Consider the following 20,191-nt stretch of genomic DNA (forward strand, 5'->3'; position numbering starts at 1 on the left):
TTGATAGTTACGGTTTTTAGATCCACTCTCACCCTGGCTGCTGTCTTTGAATGTGTTTTAATCTCAGTATTCTAGATGTGATTTGACTTGTGTCTAGTCATTAACGTTACTTTTCCTAGAGGAGAAAAATGAGATTAATAGGAAACATTTTTGACATAAAGCTTTGTTTTAATTGGTCAAAATTAAAGTAATTTTACTATTTCATATTCTAAAGTACACTACTCTCTTTTCTCCGTGGAATTTTTCAAATGATTGCCTTTACTCTGTTTTATTACTGACGTCTTTTTTTTTTTTCCCCCTTTTAAAAAAAAAGTGTCTGGCATCCTCAAAGTATTCTTCATTACTAGTGTGTTGTAATTAATTTATAGGTGAAAATTAAACTATTGAAATAAAATGCCGAGATTTCAGTTTTCTGTGTAGTAGGTATCATACTGTTGGCTGTGTTTGAATGCCCACCTCTATCCTACATGCCTTGGAGAAATCCCTCCTAGTGTATAAACTAGTCGTGGTAATCCTGCTCTGCTTGCTAGTGATTTGTTTAGGAGGGGGCGTGTGAGCCAAGTCTGGTCACATGGCAGGGAAAGTCAGAGTAGGAAGCTTCTAGGAAAGTCTTCCTCGTACGTGAAAAGGAAGCTCCCCCTGTGCTGCACAGCAGTGTGTGTCTGATGTGATGCCTGGAAGGACAGCAGCTGGCTCGTGACTGCACGGAATTAGCCGAACGCCCATGCGGAGTCTGACAGACGGAAAAGCTGGAAGGAGCCCAGGTGTCCTGCGTTGAATAACTGCATCAGTCACCTTAGGGCCACCTTATTTCACTTCTTGTTATTTGTGATGATAAGTGTCTTTCTTGTTTAAGCCAGTTGAATGTAGCATACTGTTTTATTTTAGCTTAGAATAGCCCTAATGTTAAAGAACAAACATGTTTGATAGTCTGTTGTGCAGAAAAGTAGACACTTTGTGGAAGCCCATTAAGATGTAACGATGAGCCTCATAATTTTAAGATCACGTTAGAATTATATTGGGGTCAGAAGTTTCATAGGTATTCTCCCAATATTGAATGTTCTGATTGTGAACAAAACAGACTAGAAAAATTCTGTAATACAATAACATAGTAGGTTTAACTACCCAGTTAGTGAAGAATTAGCTAGTTATCAATTGTGACAGGGCCTCTTTTTTCCACGTAAGTTAAAAATTCACTACATCTAAAGGAATTGACATTGTTTTACTCTGAAGTAACATTAAGTTACAAGCCTGGCTTTTTGCAAGCTTATCAAGAGCATGAAAACCTATTTATGCAAACAAATTCCTTGCCTGAAACACTAAAAATACCCTTTCCTTCTTTCAACAATAGAAGCTGCTTTATACAATTTTAGATAGCACACTTTAATAAAGGGAACTGAAGAATACGAAAAATGTTCTAAACTATCTGAGTCATCACTTGGATTTAAAATAGTTGTGTTCAGTATTTCTGTCTCCACCCTTCTACGGTTTAGAAAGATGTGAATCATTTTCTTGAGTATTTCCCAAACGATAACTGCTTTGAAATGGAATTGGCGTATTGCAGTCTCAGTTTGTGTGTGAAATGACTAGTGTATACTTCAGCTACTGATCTTACTGCACTTGTGGGAATTCCTTGAATGTCTCCTGTAATTATTGCTTACAAAGGTAAACATTGGGTAACCATAACAACTTATTTTTAAATTGAAAGTTTTCACCCATCAGCTTTTAAAGTTAGAAAGTTGATATTATATTTACTACAGTGTCACCACATTGCAGAAACCAGAATGAATTGCAAATCACTTTTTTCAATCTTTTTAAAAGAGAGGCAGAAATTCAGTGTGTTTAAAATAAAAACATTATACTTGACTAATTTTAATACTGGGCCTAAGTTGTCTTTGATACAGTTGCTGAAAGGTTGCTAATTATGTAAAAATAATAATGTAATTGTATTTCAGAATATGTTTATCCTGGGCCTGGTGGCACATAAGTGATATGCCAGAGATCCTGGTAGGTAACATAAATCCCAGCCAGATATTAGTAATAAGAGACAGATTAAATAGGATATTTGAAAGTATCACAGCTTAAAAAACTCTTAATTCAGTCTGACCTTTAGTCCAGTCTGAATGATGAATACTTTTGCTTAATTTCTAACTACTTTTTGAGGTAATCAAAAATTTGAAGAAAATATGGGGTGGTTCGATGGCTCAGTTCAATAGAGCACGAGCTCTGAACCACAGGGTTGCTGGTTCGATTCCCACATGGGCCAGTGACCTGTGCCCTCCACAACTAGACTGAAAGCAATGACTTGGAGCTGATGGGACCTGGAGAAACACACAGTTCCCCAGTATTCCCCAATTTAAAAAAAATTAAAATTGTAAAAAAAACATTTGAAGAAAATAATCTAACTTTAAAAATATTGCTTAAATACAGTATTACATACTTGATAAGAGAGTAGTCTCCCCCCCCCCCCCCCCCGCTCCATTTCCTTAGTTTGGGCACATTGGATATATTTTAGAAAACTATCTGTATTGTTACATTTGGCTTAACATTTTTTGCTTGCATACTTTTCAGAGGAAATAATTATTTCTCTCAAGACTCCAGTCTGAAACAGTCATTTGAATATGGATTTACATCTTAAGTTCTCATATGTAACTCTTGAATCTACACACTCCCTAAAAAGCCTGTTCCATCTCCTGTGTTAACTGAAACTCAGAGAGAGAGAGAGAGAGAGAGAGAGAGAGAGAGAGAGAGAGAGAGTTGGGAAGATGCAGGGAGCAGTCAGCATTTTTCTAGTCCTCCATTATAGCTGTTAAAATTTTACTGGTCTCCCTACCTATAAAACCCTCCCTTCTTTGGAGGCGCACACCATTTGGCTAGGTGAGCCTTCTGTTTCTTGGTATTGTCTGTCAAATCTCAGTCCTCAGTTCTACATCTGGATCATAGTTGTCTCAGTTGTCTAGGTGATTACGTTTCTTTGTAGCTGACATTTTGAGCATAACAATTTATAATTTAACAGCCGCAACACCAGAGCCTTTTGGCTCTAACCACATAATCCAGTGACCACATCCTCCAACTTGTCTCATGTACTGAAGCGACATTCACGTCTGTGTTTTTAGTATCCAGCCTAGACCCCACAACTCATTACTTTCAACTGCCAAATACTCCTACTCCTTTTTAACCTGATCCTTTCTCTTCCACTTACTTACCTAAGTCAATCCTTCCCCACTATTTCTTAGGACAAAGATTCTTTCTTCATACCTCAAGTTAATTTTTCCTGCATCCATTTGATCTTCCTTCATCCACTATTCTTTTCAGTTCTTTCCAGTTATTGTTACCCCCTTTTTGGACAATGTAATGTCTTTCAATCCATGAACACAGGCTATCTTTCCATATATTAAGTCATTTTTAATTTCTCATATCTATGTTTTGTAATTTTCAATTTACAAGTCTTTTACCTTCTTAAGTTTATTGCTAAGTATTTTATGGTTTATGATGCTATTTTATGAGATTTTTTTTTCAGATAGTTCATTCTTAGTGTATAGAAACAATTGATTTTTGTTGATTTTTTTTTATCCTGCACCTTTACTGAATTTATTAATTAGTTCTAACACCGTGTGTGTGTGTGTCTGTGTGTGTGTTTAGTCTTATGGGTTTTCTGCATAAGATCATGTCAGCTACAGAGAGAAATAGTTTTACTTCTTCCTTTCTGATTTGAATGCCATTTATTTCTTTTTCTTGTCTAATTGAGCTGACCAGGAATTCTAGTGCTATGTTAAAAAGTAGTGAGAACATACTTGCCATGTTCCTGATCTTAGAGGAAAAGCTTTCAGCTTTTCACGATTGAATTTGTGGACTTTTTATATATGGCCTGTATTATGTTACAGTTTCCTTCTATTTCTGGTGTGTTGCAAGTTTTTATCATGAAAAAGTGTTTAACTATGTCAAATGTTTTGTCCATATCTACTGAGATGATCATGTGACTTTTTAAATCCTTTATTTTGTTAATGTCTTGTTGAATTTTGTATGGTGAATCATGATTGTATGCCGGGAATAAATCCCACTTGGTCATGGTGCATGAATGATCCTTTTAATGTGCCGTTGAATTTGGCTTGCTAGTATTTTGTTGAAGATTTTTGCCTCTATGTTCATTTTCTTGTAGTGTCTTTATCTGGCTTTGGATCAGGATAATGATGGCTTCATAAAGTTGGTTTGCAAGTGTTCCTTTCTCTTCAATTTTTTGGAAGAGTTTGAGAAGGATTGGCATTAATTCTTTAAATGTTTAGTAGAATTCACTAGTAAAGCCATCTGGTCCTGGGCTTCTCTTTGTTGGGAAGTTTTTGATAACTGATTCACTCTCCTTACTAGTTATAGGTCTGCTCAGATTTTCTATTCATGAGTCAGTCTTGGTAGGTTGCATCTTTCTAGGAATTGACACATTTGTTCTAGGTTGCCCAATTTGTTGGGGTATAATTTTTCATAGTAGTCTTTTATGATCCTTTTTTCCCCTTTGGCATCATTTCTGATTTTATTTATTTGAGTTCTCTTTTTCTTAGTCTAGCTAAAGGTTTGTCCAAAAACCTTTATCTTTAAAAAAAAAAAAAAAAAAAAAGTACCCAACTTAGTTTTGATTTTTTTCCTATTCTCTAGTTAGGTTATTTCTGCTCTAATCTGTATTATTTCCTTCCTTCTGCTAACTGGGCTTAGTTTGTTCTTTTTCTGATTCCTTGAATTATAAAGTTAGGTTATTTGAGATCTTCCTTTTGTAATGTAGGTGTTTATTACCATAAATTGCCCTTTTAGTATTGCTTTTTTGATATATCCTATAAGTTTTGGTATGTTGTATTTTCATTTTTGTCTCAAATTATTTTCTAGTTTCTCTCTTGATGTCTTCTTTGATCCTTTGGTTGTTCAAGCGTGCATTGTTTAATTTCCACATATTTACTAATTTTCTAGTATTTATTTTGCTGTGGATTACTAGCTTCATTCCAATGGGGTCAGAAAAGATACTTGATATGATTTCATTCTTCTTAAATTTGTTCGAATTTATTTTGTGACCTGAGATGTTATTTGTCCCGGAGATTGTTCTGTGTGTGCTTGAGAAGAATGTATATTCTACTGCTGTTTGGTGGAATGTTTTGTGTCTGTCTGTTAGGTTCATTTGGTGTACAGTGTTGTGGAAACTCACTGTTTCGTTGTTGATTTTTCTGTCCAGATGTTCTATTCATTATTGAAAGTGGGATATTGAAGTCAGCTAGTATTATTGTGTTGCTGTCTATTTCTCCTTTCAATTCTGCCAGTGTTTACTTTATATATTTAGGTGCTGTAATGTTGGGTGCATATATGTATAATTGTTATAACTTCCTGATGCATTGACCCTTTTGTTATTGTATAATGTCCTTTTTTGTCTCTTGTGGCAGTTTTTGACTCACAGTCTGTTTTGTTTGATACAAGTTTAGTCACCCCTGCTCTCTTTATGTTGTTACTATTTGCATGGAATATCTTTTTACATCCCTTCACTTTCAGCCTAGGTGTGTCCTTAAATCTAAAATGAGTTTCTTGTAGACATCATATAGTTGGATCTTGTGTTTTTTTTGAAATCTGTTCAGCCATTCTGTGTCTTTTGGGTGCTTAATTTAATCTATTTACATTTCAGTAATTATTGATAAGGGAAGGAGTTACTATTGCCATTTTATTTTTTCTTTTAATCTTATAGTTCTTTTGTCTCGCTTTTCCTGTCTTTTTCTTTCATTGATTTTTGTATAGGTAAGCTTTGATTCCTTTTTCTTTTGTGTTTCTTCTATTGGTATTTGTTTGTGGTAACCATGGGGCTTTCATAAAGCATCTTACTACTAGAACCGTCTATTTTATGCTAATAACTTTAATCTTGTTAAAAATTCACACTTTTACTTCTCTCCCCCCTACACGTCAGGTAATTCATGTATCTTCCTTTCATTTGGGTGGGTAAATGGAGCTTTACCTTATTCTTTTGTTTGGATCATGTTTCCTAATTTCTTTATTTTCCTTAACTTTTTGTGTTGGTACCTATACATTAGAAAAACAGCCACCTCACCCAGTCTTCGTGGACTGGCCTAACACAGGGGAATGCCCTAACCAGTTAGCCTGGCTGTCGGTTCTGGGGCCCTCTCAAACCTTTGTATTAGTCCAGACCACCATTTTTGTTCTTAGCACATCCGAGGCATCGATAGTATGGTAAATCTCATCAGCACTCTGACACAGTGGAGACAGAAGCCAATTTCTCTGACAGTCCCTGGTAAAGTTAGAAATGTTGGACATATGCTCTAAGTGTTGCCCTCCCCAGGGAGAAAGAAGCTGGGGTCTGGGGTTTTGCCATTGCTTGTTCCGTGCTGAGCTGGCGGGGGGGAGGGGGGGTTATGGCAAGTCCTTGCATGCTAGTCTAAACCACTGTCTTGTTCTCAGTGGCCCCCAGACATCTAGAGTGTGTCAGGCCTCCTCGTGCTCTGAGACAGGTGAGACAGAAGCCAGTGCTTTGGGCAGCCTGCAGAAAAGTTGGGCTATTGGATGTGTGATCTAGCTCTTTCTCTCCCTGGGGAAAAGCTGGGATCTGCTTGCTCTGCACTGAGTTGGGGCGGGGGTGCTACAGTGAGTGCCTGCATGTTGGACCAAACCGACTTCTTAGTCTCAGCTGCCTCCAGGTGTCTAGGGTCTGTTGAATCTTGTCGACACAATGACAGGCAAGACAGAAGCCAATACTTCGTGTAGACCTCTACAACTGGAATACTAGACATATGGTCCAGTTCATTACTTGCCTCCTCAAGGAGAAGCTTGTTACTGGGGCTTGCTTGCCAATTGTATGGCGCTGTGCCATAGATAGGGATTCTAGCAGAAGGATGTGTCCGATTTTACTGCAGCCTTCAATGTGGCTGGTTTTACACACTCCAGGGGTGTAGAAGTCTCTTGGCTAGTTTCTAGATTTTTCACAAAGGGAATTGGTCTGTGTATTGTTGATGAATCAGTTTGTCCATGGGCTTGAAAATCAAGTTCTTCAGCCTTCAGCATGTTTATCTCAATCTTTACTTTTTTTCCTTTAATGCTTTTTGGGCCAAATATTGCCCAAATTATTCTTTCCTCACAGCCAAACTTAATTGAAAAACCTAATCTATGGTCACTGCCACCACTTTTGGTACCTCCCTTTCAGGAATCAGAAAAGAGACATAAACTCATAAAGTGTTAGAACTAAAAACAACTTTAAAAATCAATCAGTTTTACTTTCTTCAACAGTAAAATGAAGAGACCTAAAGAAATGAAGTAATGTGCTGACAGATAGGTAGCCAACTTTTGTTAACTTCAACTTACGAAATTTCTGTGGAACCCTAACTTTTGTGAAGAGGCCTCTGGATAATGAAGAAAATGGCCCTTGTGAATTTCATTTACTATATTTCATAAGAAAATATGTTGTTGCCTTCAAGCCAGAGTTAATATTGTGATACAGTTAGAGAGCTCTATATGTGTTTTGAGGTAAGAAGCCAAAGAAAAAAAGAGCGAGACCTAGTGAGCCATTCAAGTTATGACAGAAATATCCAAAAGTCAACTAAGCCATTAGCTTCTGATGTTATTTTACTGTAGAACAGTCTAACAGTTTATAATTGATATTATTGACTCTGAGCCACCCTAAAAATCTGAACTGTATTCTTTTTCGTAAGACAGTAGTGTGGGTAGCATATTTTAGGCTTCTAACACAGTTCAACTGTTAAAATGTTAGTCTGTGCGTATGTCTAAGCCAGTGTTGTGCAGTATGCTAGTCACTAGCTAAGTAGGGCTAGCTAATGTCACTGAGGAAATGAAGTCTTAATTGTGGTTAATTTAAATTAATTTAAATTTGAAAATAACGAGCACCTGTATCTACATCCTCAACTAAATTTTATGAACTCATAAACTAAATTTTGCGAAATTTAAACAAAAGTAGACATAGTTATTGGAAAACTTAAGTATGTTTGAAACGACTTGAGCACGTGTATTTATGTCCTCAAAACTTTATATTGATTACAAGCTGAAATAAAAATATTTTGAATGTACAGTTGACTTTTGAACAACAGTGTGGGTCCATTTACATGCTATCTTCTTTTTTTCAGTAAGTATTCAGTCATCCCTCTGTATCCGTGGGTTTTTCATCCATGGATTTAACCAACCATGGATAAAAAAGTTTTTTTTGATCTGCAGTTGGGAATCTGTGGATGCAGAGAGCTGACTGTATCCATTGTTCTGTGTCATTTTGTATAAGGGACTTGAACATCGAACTTTTGGTATCCACAGGGAGTCCTGGAACAACCCCCTACAGATACTGAGGGACAACTGAAGTTTCTGGGGAGTCAAAGTTATACTCGGATTTTCAACTATGTGCACGGGGTCGGTACACTTAACCCCGCATTGTTCAAGGACCAACTGTATTTGATTACATAAAATATTGTTATAGTTAATTGTACCTTTTAAAAATGTTGCAGGGGTGGCCAGTTAGCTCAGTTGGTTAGAGCGTGGTGCTCTTAACAACAAGATTGCCAGTTCGATCCCCACATGGGCCATTGTGAGCTGCACCCTCCACAACTAGATTGAAACAACTACTTGACTTGGAGCTGATGGGTCTTGGAAAAACACACTTAAAAAGAAAAAAGTTTTACCATTTTAAAATGTATTTACTAGAAAATTTAAAATTATATATGTGGCTCATGTTATACTTCTGTTAGATGGCACTTGCCTACCCTTGGGTAGTTAAACGATTATTCTTGTATCATAAATAGTTTTAGTGTTTCAACCTTTTCTCCGAAATATGATCATCAAGAATAAGTTTTGATATTTTCTAGCTAGTAGACCATTCGTTTCTTTGAGAAACCACCCTTTTGATAAATTAAAAGAGGAAAAAATAGCAACAATGAAGTTTATGGATAGCTTTATAAAAGCCTTTTCATTTTAGAGGATCAACAGTTAGAAGGTATCTTTATATACCAATAACAATTAATAAATTTATATGCTACACTCTTACAATGACTGACTTAGTGGCAAGTATAATCTAGTTGACCCTTGAGCAATATGGGTTTGAACTGCATGGGTCCACTTATATGCAGATTTTTTTCAGTAAAGACAGTTGGTCTTTGTTTGCTCCAGCCACATGGAGCTTCCTTTAGTTTCTTCCCCTCCAATTTTATTTTCCTTCTACAGTTTATCAGAGTTTGCAGTTATATATTTGTGTGTAAGCTCCATTAGAACGAGGATTGACTATTCATAATTTTTGTTTCCTCTGCCTATCAGAAAGCCTGGCACAATAGTAGATGATGAGTAAATACAGATAAATGGATGAGTCATTGACTGATTAGATGTTACTGAGCTTCCACTTCCCAGATATAAGTTGGATAATAGTAACCACCAATGGTAATTGAGAATTTAGTGAGAGTATTTGTTATGTTTGTTTACTTTTCCTCTGCTGATTTTCCTTTGCTTACCCTGGATAATATAGTGGATTGTACTTCAAGCTGTTTTCTGATCAGCTACTGTTTCTGTTATAATTTGTTGCAGCTAGTGTGTTAATTCATTTTATTTATTGAAAACTTCAGTAGCTATACTGTGCTAGATTGAATATGGATGGTGGAAAAACAGGGCTGGCAGGTTACATGCCCGTTGATGATTAAAGAAAAGTAAGATTATCACTGAAGAGTTAGGTTCAGCTCCAAGTAAAAGAGACTCAAAATCCCATTGATTAAACAAGGCAGAGCTATTTCTCTCTGACATAAAAGTCAGGACGTAGGCAGTCCAGGGCTTTTATGGCTGTTCTGTCCCACAAAGTCTTCAGGGACTTAGATCGTCTCTAGCCTACTGTTCCAGGAAACAGGGTGGATATGCCATTTGTCCTTTTAAGATGTTTTCTGGAAGCCACACAACACCTCTACTTAAAATGCTGGTGAGAACTTTGTCATGTGACTCCTAGCTACAAGGGAGGCTGAGAAGTGTCGTCTTTGTTCCGTGAGGCTCTGTACTTACTAAAAACTGAAGTTCTAGTTGAGTGGAAGATGGGAAGAATGGATACCGAATATAGGTCTTTGCGAAGAACATATCAGATTAATAATATGTAATACTAATATGTGTTAACTATGTGCATTACATAATGGAAGGGTTAACAATTTATTATTTATTGCCATTGCAGCGTACCAATTAGTATGTTAAACCACTTGAGATCTTCAGATAATACTTACTGTCAGCCATTTTGGAAATATGATTGAGTATATTTAAATGGCCTAGTTTATAAATATATTACATGCAGAGAATTAAATATGATCTGTTAAAGAATTTGAATTAATCATTTTTTAAATATACAGTTAACCCTTGAGCAACATGGGGGTGGGGCACCAACCTTCTCTCTCCCCTGTACAGTTGAAAATCTGCATATAACTTTTGACTCCCCCAAAACTAATAGCCTGTTGACTGGAAGCCTTACTGATAATATAAACAGTCAACACATGCTTTATATGTTACATGTATTATATATTGTATTGTTACAATAAAGTAAGCTAGAGAAAGAAAAGATTACGAAAATCCTAAGGAAGAGAATGTACATTTACAGTATTTATTGAAAAAAGCCCACGTATAAGTGGGCCTATGCAGTTGAAACTCGTGTTGCTCAAGAGTCAACTGTGTTAAGTGATGTTTTTACAGTGGCCATGTGTTCACGAGGAGGTGGGACCGCTATCGTAGAAAGTAGCTATTTCTTAATCCCACCCCATTTTCTTTTAAATTTGTTCATAAGACTTGAAAAACAGTCTTATGGACAGATGAGGTATAGCTCAAGAAGATTGTTTAGGATTCTTGAACTATGAGAAATTATTCTGAAACATGGTTTGAACGCGCTCTTTACCATCTTCCACCACAAACTTTTTGTCTTTTAATACTCAGAGACTAGCTTAGCACAGAATAGTCACTTAATATATCCTGAGTAAAATGTATTATTCTATGATAATCAATATGGATTCACAGATTTGTAAGAAATAAGTTGAGCTTTGGGTTGAATCTCTATGCAGAAAGGAAAAATCATTTGTGTCAAAAAAAAAAGAAATTCTGGTGTAACAAAATTAGGAACCTAAAAATAATCTTTCAGCATGTTAAATTTTTATCAATAAAATGAAGGTTTAAATGAGCTTAACCATTACGTGGTTCTGTGAAGAGTAGGAGTAAGCTTTTCATAGGATACATTTTAGCATAAAGAATAGAAGGATTATGAAGTTGTCAGGATTGAAATTGTTGGCTTACCAAAAACACTTACTCTGATTTGGCCTAAAAAGTAAGTGCCTCAAGAAAAAAACCACATTCCCTTGCCATTGTTCAACTGAAAAAAAACGAAAAAAACGAATGTTGAACCTGTTTTCGCAATCTGTCAATAATTTTTTATTGTAAGTAGTTTCTCCATTTCTAACTTCTTAAATACTTATTTACCTGTCTCCTTTTCCTTTAAGATGTGAGTTCCTTGACGTTAGGGGCCTGTCTTATTTAGTAGAAGATATAAAATAGTGCTGTATGGTGTTAACTTAAATAATAAAAAATATGGAAATATTTATTGGTATTTTTCATCTACCTTTGGTTATATAGTGTATCATGGGCCAGTACTTTCTACTCTTTCTCTTTGCTTAGACTATGAAGTACAGTGAATCTAGAAAAATGGAAATAACCTGTACTACTTCTTGCCTAAGTTTCCTGCTCCTCCTGCCCAATAATAGTGAGTAAATTCATGTCTGGTTACTGGAGTGTTAGCTTCTAACAGTCTCTCCAGAAGCCTGAAAAGGGTGGGGATTTAGCGACTGAATGGGGTCTCCAGCCCCCAGTTTGAATCACCTCACCAGCAGGAGCTCTGTACATGGCCCTTTATTTATTCACTGGTTTCACTAAGGATATCATTCAACTACCCTAAATATCCACAATAATATTGCTATACGCATTTTATTTAAACTTTACTGTGAATATAGCATTATAAAGTAGATTCTGTTAACGTCCTTTAATAATGTTGAAATGATTCCCAGAGAGGTTAAGTAACCTGTGGGAACCTGGATTACAATACATGCAGTTTAGCTACAAAGCTTACATTCCCAATCACTGTACTATTACAGTATTTCTTGTAGATAAAAATCTCAGGAGATTATTATTTTATAAGTATGGAGAAATTTAGGCTCAGGGAATTTAAGTAGCTTACCCAAGGACACAGCTAATGTATAATGGAATCAGAATTTGATCTCCATGTACCTAGGCTAACTCCTGAGCTCTTAATTTTAGCTGTCATCCTATATTACTGTTTTATATCCTGTCAACTGCTACATTTAAGTTGCTCACCTGCTGGAGGTACAAAACTCATTTGCTTGCACCTTAATGCCTCCCATGTTTTCTAATTAAAGTGTTTGTGTTACATATATGTATAAATCCTCTATTGTGTTTTATAATTTTACCACTTTATTCCAGAGTCTTATGACATAATAGAATTCATCTATTGAAATTATTTACAGATGGAAGAAAGTGGAAGGAAACAAAATGTATATAACAGCCCCTGCCTTCAAAGAGCTTTTTTCTGGTTGGGAAAGACCTAAGTATGGTTCTTAAATTCTGGCATTCTTATCCATATCATTCTAGGGTTTTTTTCTCTTTATGTTTTGATAAGTGGCTTTAATGCGAGAGTTAACACCAGCCCTGAAATACTCCTTTAAAAATAGCTTATTTGGGACTATTATTGCAATAAATAGTATATTTCTTTGTTACTCAAACTTTTCACAATCATAGGTTACCTGTTTTTTAAGATCACTTTTACAGTCTGGAATTACAGGTTGCAAAGATCTTGTGTGTATATGCATTCTCTATTAAGTGGAAGCAGAATAGATTAGAAAGAGCATGTGTTTGAAATTAGGCACTTTACAAATTTGCATGACTTCGGATAAAATACTTAATTCTGAGTGTGTTTTCCTCTATAATATGGGAATGTAGTAAGGTTATTGTATTAAATGAGAAAGTACACCACCTAACACATCATAAATGTTCAAAATAGCTATTTTGTTTATTAATAAAAATTCTAGTTGATAGAAGAAAGAACAGAGATTGAAGGGGAACCATGGTATTTTCTTTGTAATTTTGCTCTTGGGAAATATCCCCATCGTTGAGTAAACAGAGAAAGCGGGGGAAGCCAACTATAAAGTGGTAGTTTTTGACACTTATTTGTAACTTTAGGAATATTAATTTTATAGGGGAGGGAGATTCTTTGCTTTCTTTGTGTTACCCTGTGCCTTTTTGATATAGATAATTCAGTACCAGGAACTTTGCACAATAGTTTTATGTAGTTATTTAATAGATTATTAAGGCTTTATTCCATTTCCAGATGGGAAGATAGAATTATTTAATTTCTTCAGTGAAAATTCAGGTGATCCATAGAATAAATTTTAGAGTTAAGATTTCGACATTATAAAATTTTTATTTTTTCCTTTAAAACATATGACTTGATTGATTACATTCAACTTAGAAATTGTTAGTAAATCTTAAATTTCTTTTGTTTAAACTTCTTTGCATCCTTGAAAATAACATACATCTGGTAGATTTTAAATGGTCTTGGTAAAAAAAATAAGACTAAAACCTTAGGTTCATGGTTTTTATATTATCATAAAATATTTCTCCTTCCTCTCTAATTCTCTTACGTGAACTCACTGCAGACATTCTTAATGCAGCTATCATTATAGGGTTAAACATTTGCCATATTCTAACATACAAAAGCAGTTAAGTTGTTTGGCATTGTTTACTTGCTAAAACCAGTGTTAGTCAGCAGAGGCGGTACACCAGATTTCCTTGTGGCTTTTAGTGGAAAATGTTAAAAGCACACTCATTTTTCAGTTACAGAATTTTTCAGTTTGTTCTGGCTTAGTCACAGAACTGGCATGAACCTTCTAATTGTGAAGGCAGTCCAAATGTACTATTTTTTTCTCCTGCTAGAGGAAGTTACATCCCCAGCAGTAGCTCAGATCTCTGGTAAGTGTAACATGTGAGCATTACTAGGCATTTCATCCTGCGGTTCTGCAGTCTTTGCTGTTCAGGCTGTCCCTCAGTTGGAATGCTTCTGTGGGGCCGATCCTGAGGTTCTATAGATATTTTCTAAGGACGTACTCATTTGGAGGAGTCAGTGGCGTTTTGCAAGATCATCTGAGGAACAAGAAAACATCTGAAATCTACTGAAAAGGATAACTGTAGCGGTTTTCACAGTGGAAGGAAACTGTATTGGCACAGAAGCAGATGATTGAATAAAGTAGTTGGTTGGCTCAAAGAAGATGCACAGTCTGCTGTTTTTTTCTCTGAATGAAGACTATTTAATGGAAGCTGTATTCATGTGGAGATCAAAGGAAACACTGGAATGATAAACTACGGGGGGTTTTTTCTCTCTCTTTTTAAATGAAAAGCCTGAAGCAGTAATTCGAGCTCAAATGCCTTCTAATTCCTTCGCGGCCTGCCCGTTCTATTAGGATTCCCCGCTCACACCGTTTCTGCCTGGTGCCTGTGCCCTTTTGCTGGAGCAGCCACGGACAACTGCCTGATGGAGAAAGAATGAATGTTCTGCCTTCTGCTATTGATAGGAATAAAGCTATCTGTGTTCCTTCTATTATGTGGGATACCTGGATTAATCAAGCTATATTCTAGTACCAAGAGTCCTATTGTCTCTTGGGGTCTGACTCATCACATGTAAATGTACTGCAGCTTTGCTATTAATGCAGACTGTTGTTTTTTTTCTTTCCCAAACACAGAAAGAATTGTCAGCCTTTGAGCTGCATTTTAAGAATTTGTGTTGAGCTCTAGATATATTTTTTTTCTGCATTAAACTAGTGAAGCTGAAGAAATGAAGACAAATTAGAAGTGGAAACAGAATAGTGAGATTTTGTTTTTTATTTACAATCATAAGCAAGCCAGCTACCGGTAACTATATGACCTTGCAGGCAAGAGTGGGGTATAGCTGTAATTATCTCTGTCACAGCAGTTGTTTCTCATTTCATTCTGCATTGTGTGGTGTTGTCACCCAAAACAATGATCTTTTTATGCAATTTCTGTGAGACACAGAGCAATATTACTATTTTGGTAGGGGAAAAATATTTTTAAATGAGCTTGTACTGGACTCAGTTGTAGTTATTGACATGTTGATGTGAAATTTAAGTATTGCAATAACCCAACAGAAAATAACAGAATTTTGTTGTTTTTAAGAAGTTGTAAGTTCTGTAGTCATAATTTTAAACTTCAGTTTTTCCGGTCATACTTACTAACTTTAAAAAACCAGCTGTGCTGTTCAGAGAATGATTCTAAGTGTTGTACAGAAGAGGAGGAAAAACTACTTGTGCTCTTGCAACTGTGACTTTTATCACAGAGCTTGGAATTTAGTATTTTAAAAGAGCGAATGAGTCGAGTGTGTATTGTTGTTTTGGAGGAGGTAGAAGATGAATCTCCTGAATTCATTTCTAAATTGCCACAGGAAAATAAATCCCTACATTCTCCATCTTCTGGAAGTGTATTGGTAAGATAAGAGAGTTTATATGTTTACTGTATTCTACTGAACTAGTAGGGCAAATTTTATTTTTTAAAAATAAATATAAGTTAATTTCTACTAGTTTCATTGAAAACCCAAATTAAAACAATATAGACGTATAAATATGCAATATTACTTGTGTGTAAAATTCACATCTCTGATTTTTACTTTTTCAGATGTTTAGACAAATTTTCAGACTTTACTTGCTATTTCTTAATATCTTAAGACTTAAAAAAATAATCTGAGAACAGTAGTTACGGCAACCACGTTTCTGTTTTCATTTTATGGTTTTAAAAACTGAGGTAATAATAAGAATGAGGAACTCCGTTTTAGGAACCGTTGACTACTGCCAAGGCACAGCCTTTTCTGTAATGAATTTTATGTGTTTACATGCAAGACTTTCAGAGGAAAAAGAATCAGACTTTATTCTTAATCTTATTTTTAGTGCTGTTGTCCATTGGCTTCTTGTTTGACTAGTATAATATGATACCTTATCAGAGAGGCTCTGTCGTTAATTAAGAAGTTGCTATATTTAGACATGCACGTGTTTGCCTCTCAATGTTATTCAGGTATGCAGTATTTCTTGGTCTTTGAATAGTGGTGATTTTCATCAATTGCCAGCTTTTCTTTCTTTGGATTTAGATCTTTATACATGTAATGCTAACCTTTGCAAGTTATTTTGATGTCCCAAACAGAAATTCTCAAAGAAGCCTTCTCTGTTGGACTTCAGCATTCACTGGGAACTGCTTATTGGACAAGTTGCTTCCCACAAGTAGATGATGTTGAGATGTCACACTTGTATTCGGCAGAAACTTTCTTTTTACCGTATATATAAACAAAAGGCTTGCACTCATAAAAAACATAATAAAAATCTGTGTTTATTATACCACCTAATTTTTGTCATACTGAGCTGACTTTTTTTAATTAGGCCTCATTCTTTCCAAGGAGGAATCCTGTATTTTCATCTGATTTGACTTCGTGAAACTTTTGATCAGTATCAAAAAAACAAATATTTGTTGCTATAGGGAAGGAAAATTTTAGATTTAGAAGTTGTGTGGAAATATCTTTAGAATCATCCATGTGCTGTGATTAATGTTTTTATTACTCTCTTATATTTTAGCCATCACTGGTGCAAGCTATATTTAATGGAGATCCTGATGAAGTTCGAGCACTAATATTTAAGAAAGAAGATGTTAACTTTCAGGTAACACAATTAATTCACTGATACCAGCCTTTAAGCCTACTTTTAAAAACTCTTTCCTAGAGTTAAGAGTTTTGTTTAAAAGACATAACAATTCTGTAACAGTTTTTTTTTTTGTTTTTTTTTTTTAAGTGAGATTAGAAGGGTCTTGAGGCAAAAAAGGAAGGGACTGGACATATATTCAAGAGAACAAGGAGCCAGTGAGGGTCCTTTTTCCCCCCTGGCTTGTTACTTTGAAATAATTCACAGAAAAGTTGAAAAAATACTTTGAATACCCATATACTCTCCACTTAGATATAGCATTGATGACATTTTGCCACATTTGCTTTCTCATATTTACACAGATTTTATATATTTTTTCTTTTTCTTCTGCTGAATCCCATTTGAAAGTAAGTTGCAGATATCTTGACAACTCACTGTTAGTTACTTGTGTGCATTTCAGATGAGGGTTCTTTTTTGTGAATTCAAAATAAAAGACATTTCTATTAAGTTTATAACATATCTAAACTTGATTATGAGATCATATTTGCCTACTGTAAATAATCCTGGTGAACATTATACAGAATGAGTTCATCTGTTTCAATCTCTAGGCAAAGAAAGACATATTGTTTGAAAAGTCTCTAAATTTAAGGGTATAGTGGATTTAACATTCAGGACTAACATGAGGGACAATTTTAGAAAGAATGGATATGTGGATAATTTCCTCTCTCTTTCTGTATTTTCCAGTGGCCAATAGTTTATTTAATTTACTAAATTGAGACTGAAAATATGTAATTTACTATAATTTCAAATTCATTAATGTATATATTTTAGAAACAAATGTTTTCAGTACATTTTTCATAATTTAGTCCTCTGAATTATGGAGGTTGGAGGAGGCCATGATTCATAAAGTCACTATAGCAACACTAAAACAGATGACCTGGAAATGATTGGTAATTCTAAGAAAGCCCAACCCTGAAAGCTCATCTCGAACTCTCATCTTTCCACCGTTCTTTCATATAGTATCACTGTGACTAATAAATGTTAGGTAGATACAAAGCATTTATCTTAGTTTTTAAAGTTGGATTATTCAGATAGATTTGAATCTTTGGCTAAAATATTCATTCTAACATCGGGTAGTGATCAAAAAGCTATCACTACATTTTTTTCTTAAACCTTCCTATGTATGTTGCCTTTAAGTTTATATTTATTGGAAACATGCATCTAAGTCAGGATTTATTGTTTTAGGTTAAGTGAAGTTCATGGTCACTTTATCTAATTGGGTTGTTCTGGAGAGTCTACTTTTAGGACAGAAAATAGTTATAGGTATAGACTTAACTTATAAAAAGAAGGAAAACAGCTTTCTGTTCTGTTTAACTCTAGTTTGTTTGTTTTTTAATAGTACTAACAAAGTTTATTTTGGTGAGAAACTTTGGACTACACTCCTACTTAACCATGGTTAATTCCTCCGTTGTTAACAAGGTCTCATTATAGACAACACTGTTTTCTGCTGTATTGATCAATTTATCCTAAATTTTAAAAAGTTTACTCAGAATCATTTTTGAGCATCAGTTTATTCTGCTGTGATGTCCTTGGTAGCTATTGTGTATGTATAACTAGTGTGTGACCCCACTAACTTTTATGAATTTCAGCTTCTACTTACAGATTCCTTTTTTTACATATGTTTAACCATCATTTCTTAATATCTCCTAGCTTGTTCCCTTGCTCTGCAACTTGGGGCAGAACTAAAAACTAAATTAGTACTGTACTTCAAATCAGTAGGCCCTTCTTGAGGGTGACTCTTCTGTTGTGTTCAGTGATTCGTGGGTTTTTGACAAATATTTTTTGTGGTTGCTTTTAGGCCTTTTGTGACTCAGTAATTGGGAATATTATTGTAATTATAAGATTTGTTAAATCTTTGGCCATTTTTCTAATTCAAGGTGGTAAATTTTTTCTGTTCCTATTGTCCTCTATGGGATTTTAAAAAGTGTGTGTGTGTGTGTGTGTGTGTGTGTGTGTAATAAAACACTGTTTTTGTCATATGAAATCCACTGACTCTTGATAGGTAATAAACTATTTTTAAGCTTTATGTCGGTGTGACAGTGGTGTTTTTCTAAAACAGATTTATTTAAATACATAGTTCAGAATAACATCTGACTTTTTGAAACTTAAATTTTTAATAAATTTTTAGTGTGTGTTAAGAGTTCAGATTTGTTTTCATATTGTTAAATAAACATTGTTATTATTTTAGTTTCTTCAGTCATATCCCAAAGTTCTGAATACTGTGGACCTCTAAAAAGCATCTTTCTTAGTAACACACGTAATTGATTTTTAACAGAACTCTAAAATATTATGCCTTCATATTATTTAGTCTGAGAAGGAAATCTGTTGTAGAAACTATAAGGCAATTTTACTAGAAAATAGTGGAGTAGTATATTTGGAGGCTTTGGGACACAAATAATAGGCTACCTGGCTAAATACAGGTTTATTCCTTTTATAATAATTTAATCCAGAGCAAGGTGATTTTGGGGGTTGGTTAAAACAGTAATGTCAGAGCTCTGGATGAGCTTCTCTGTGAGACTCTTGGCTTTCTTTCTCCTCTTGGTGAAGAGATTACTGTTGCATCCTGTACTCAAACAACCAAAGAAAGTGCAAAGTAGACTCTCCCTATACATTTCCTTTCTTTTCTTTTTTTAATAAACAAAAACTTGTTTTCCAGAGTCTCACAAAACTTCCCCTGGCGTTCAGTTGGCTACAAACCCACTCTAAACCAATCCAACAGCCAAGGTAGAATGGGATTAGCTTTTTGCTTAGATCAGTCATTATTCATTGCCTGGTTCATCCCCTGGGGTAAAAATAGAGGATTTCGTCACTGATTATATTCCATATCTGGAGAAAATCAGCATTTTTATAGGAAAGAATAAAGGAGAAATAGTTGTTTGGATAGGCAACCTAATAGAAGATTTTTGATACCCTGTAAACAGTTGAAATAGCAAACTTTTGGAAAAATAAAAGTCACTTGAATGTGGAAAAAGTGCTACAAACCAAAAATATGAAACAGTCAAAAAGACAGAGTGGTATACACAGTGAAAAGAACAATTGAAATTTAACTTGAAAGACCTAAGTACTGGTTACCTTCTTAGCCTTATTAGCTATACTACTTGAGCAAATCCATTTAATTTCTTCAAGATTCAGTTTTCTTTTGTTGTAAAATGTGGGTGGGTACATTAATAGCCTTCAGGACGTTTTCCTACCCCAAATTTAGGATGCTCTAAAAATTCCAAGTGACCTTGGATGACCTGCTTTGCCAAGAAGGTTTATTTGTATTTCTAGATTTATGTGACCAAAATATTAATAATAATAATTAAATGCTTTCCCCTGGGATTTATTCGAACTAATGCCATGTTGTGGACCCCAAATAATTTAAACTGCAATAGTAACACATTTCAGAGTAAAGGTCT

At 35.0% G+C, this 20,191-nt stretch overlaps 1 protein-coding gene across 10 annotated transcripts in view; it reads left to right on the forward strand.

The window, feature by feature from the left end:
- ANKRD28 (ankyrin repeat domain 28) overlaps positions 1–20,191 on the forward strand; it is a 149,589-nt gene that overhangs the window by 38,921 nt on the left and 90,477 nt on the right. For 4 of the 10 annotated variants that reach the window (XM_019725988.2, XM_074312813.1, XM_019725990.2 and 1 more), the window contains one exon: positions 16,671–16,754. The exons of 2 other annotated variants lie outside the window; for them this stretch is intronic. In XM_019725988.2, the coding sequence (XP_019581547.1) occupies positions 16,671–16,754 (84 nt within the window). Of the gene's footprint in view, positions 1–14,029; positions 15,539–16,670; positions 16,755–20,191 lie in introns of those variants that run through there. 4 more of the 10 variants (XR_012489658.1, XM_019725986.2, XM_019725987.2 and 1 more) reach the window with 2 other exon arrangements.

This window comes from Rhinolophus sinicus, linkage group LG10 (assembly GCF_036562045.2).
Source record: "Rhinolophus sinicus isolate RSC01 linkage group LG10, ASM3656204v1, whole genome shotgun sequence".
NCBI lineage: Eukaryota > Metazoa > Chordata > Mammalia > Chiroptera > Rhinolophidae > Rhinolophus > Rhinolophus sinicus.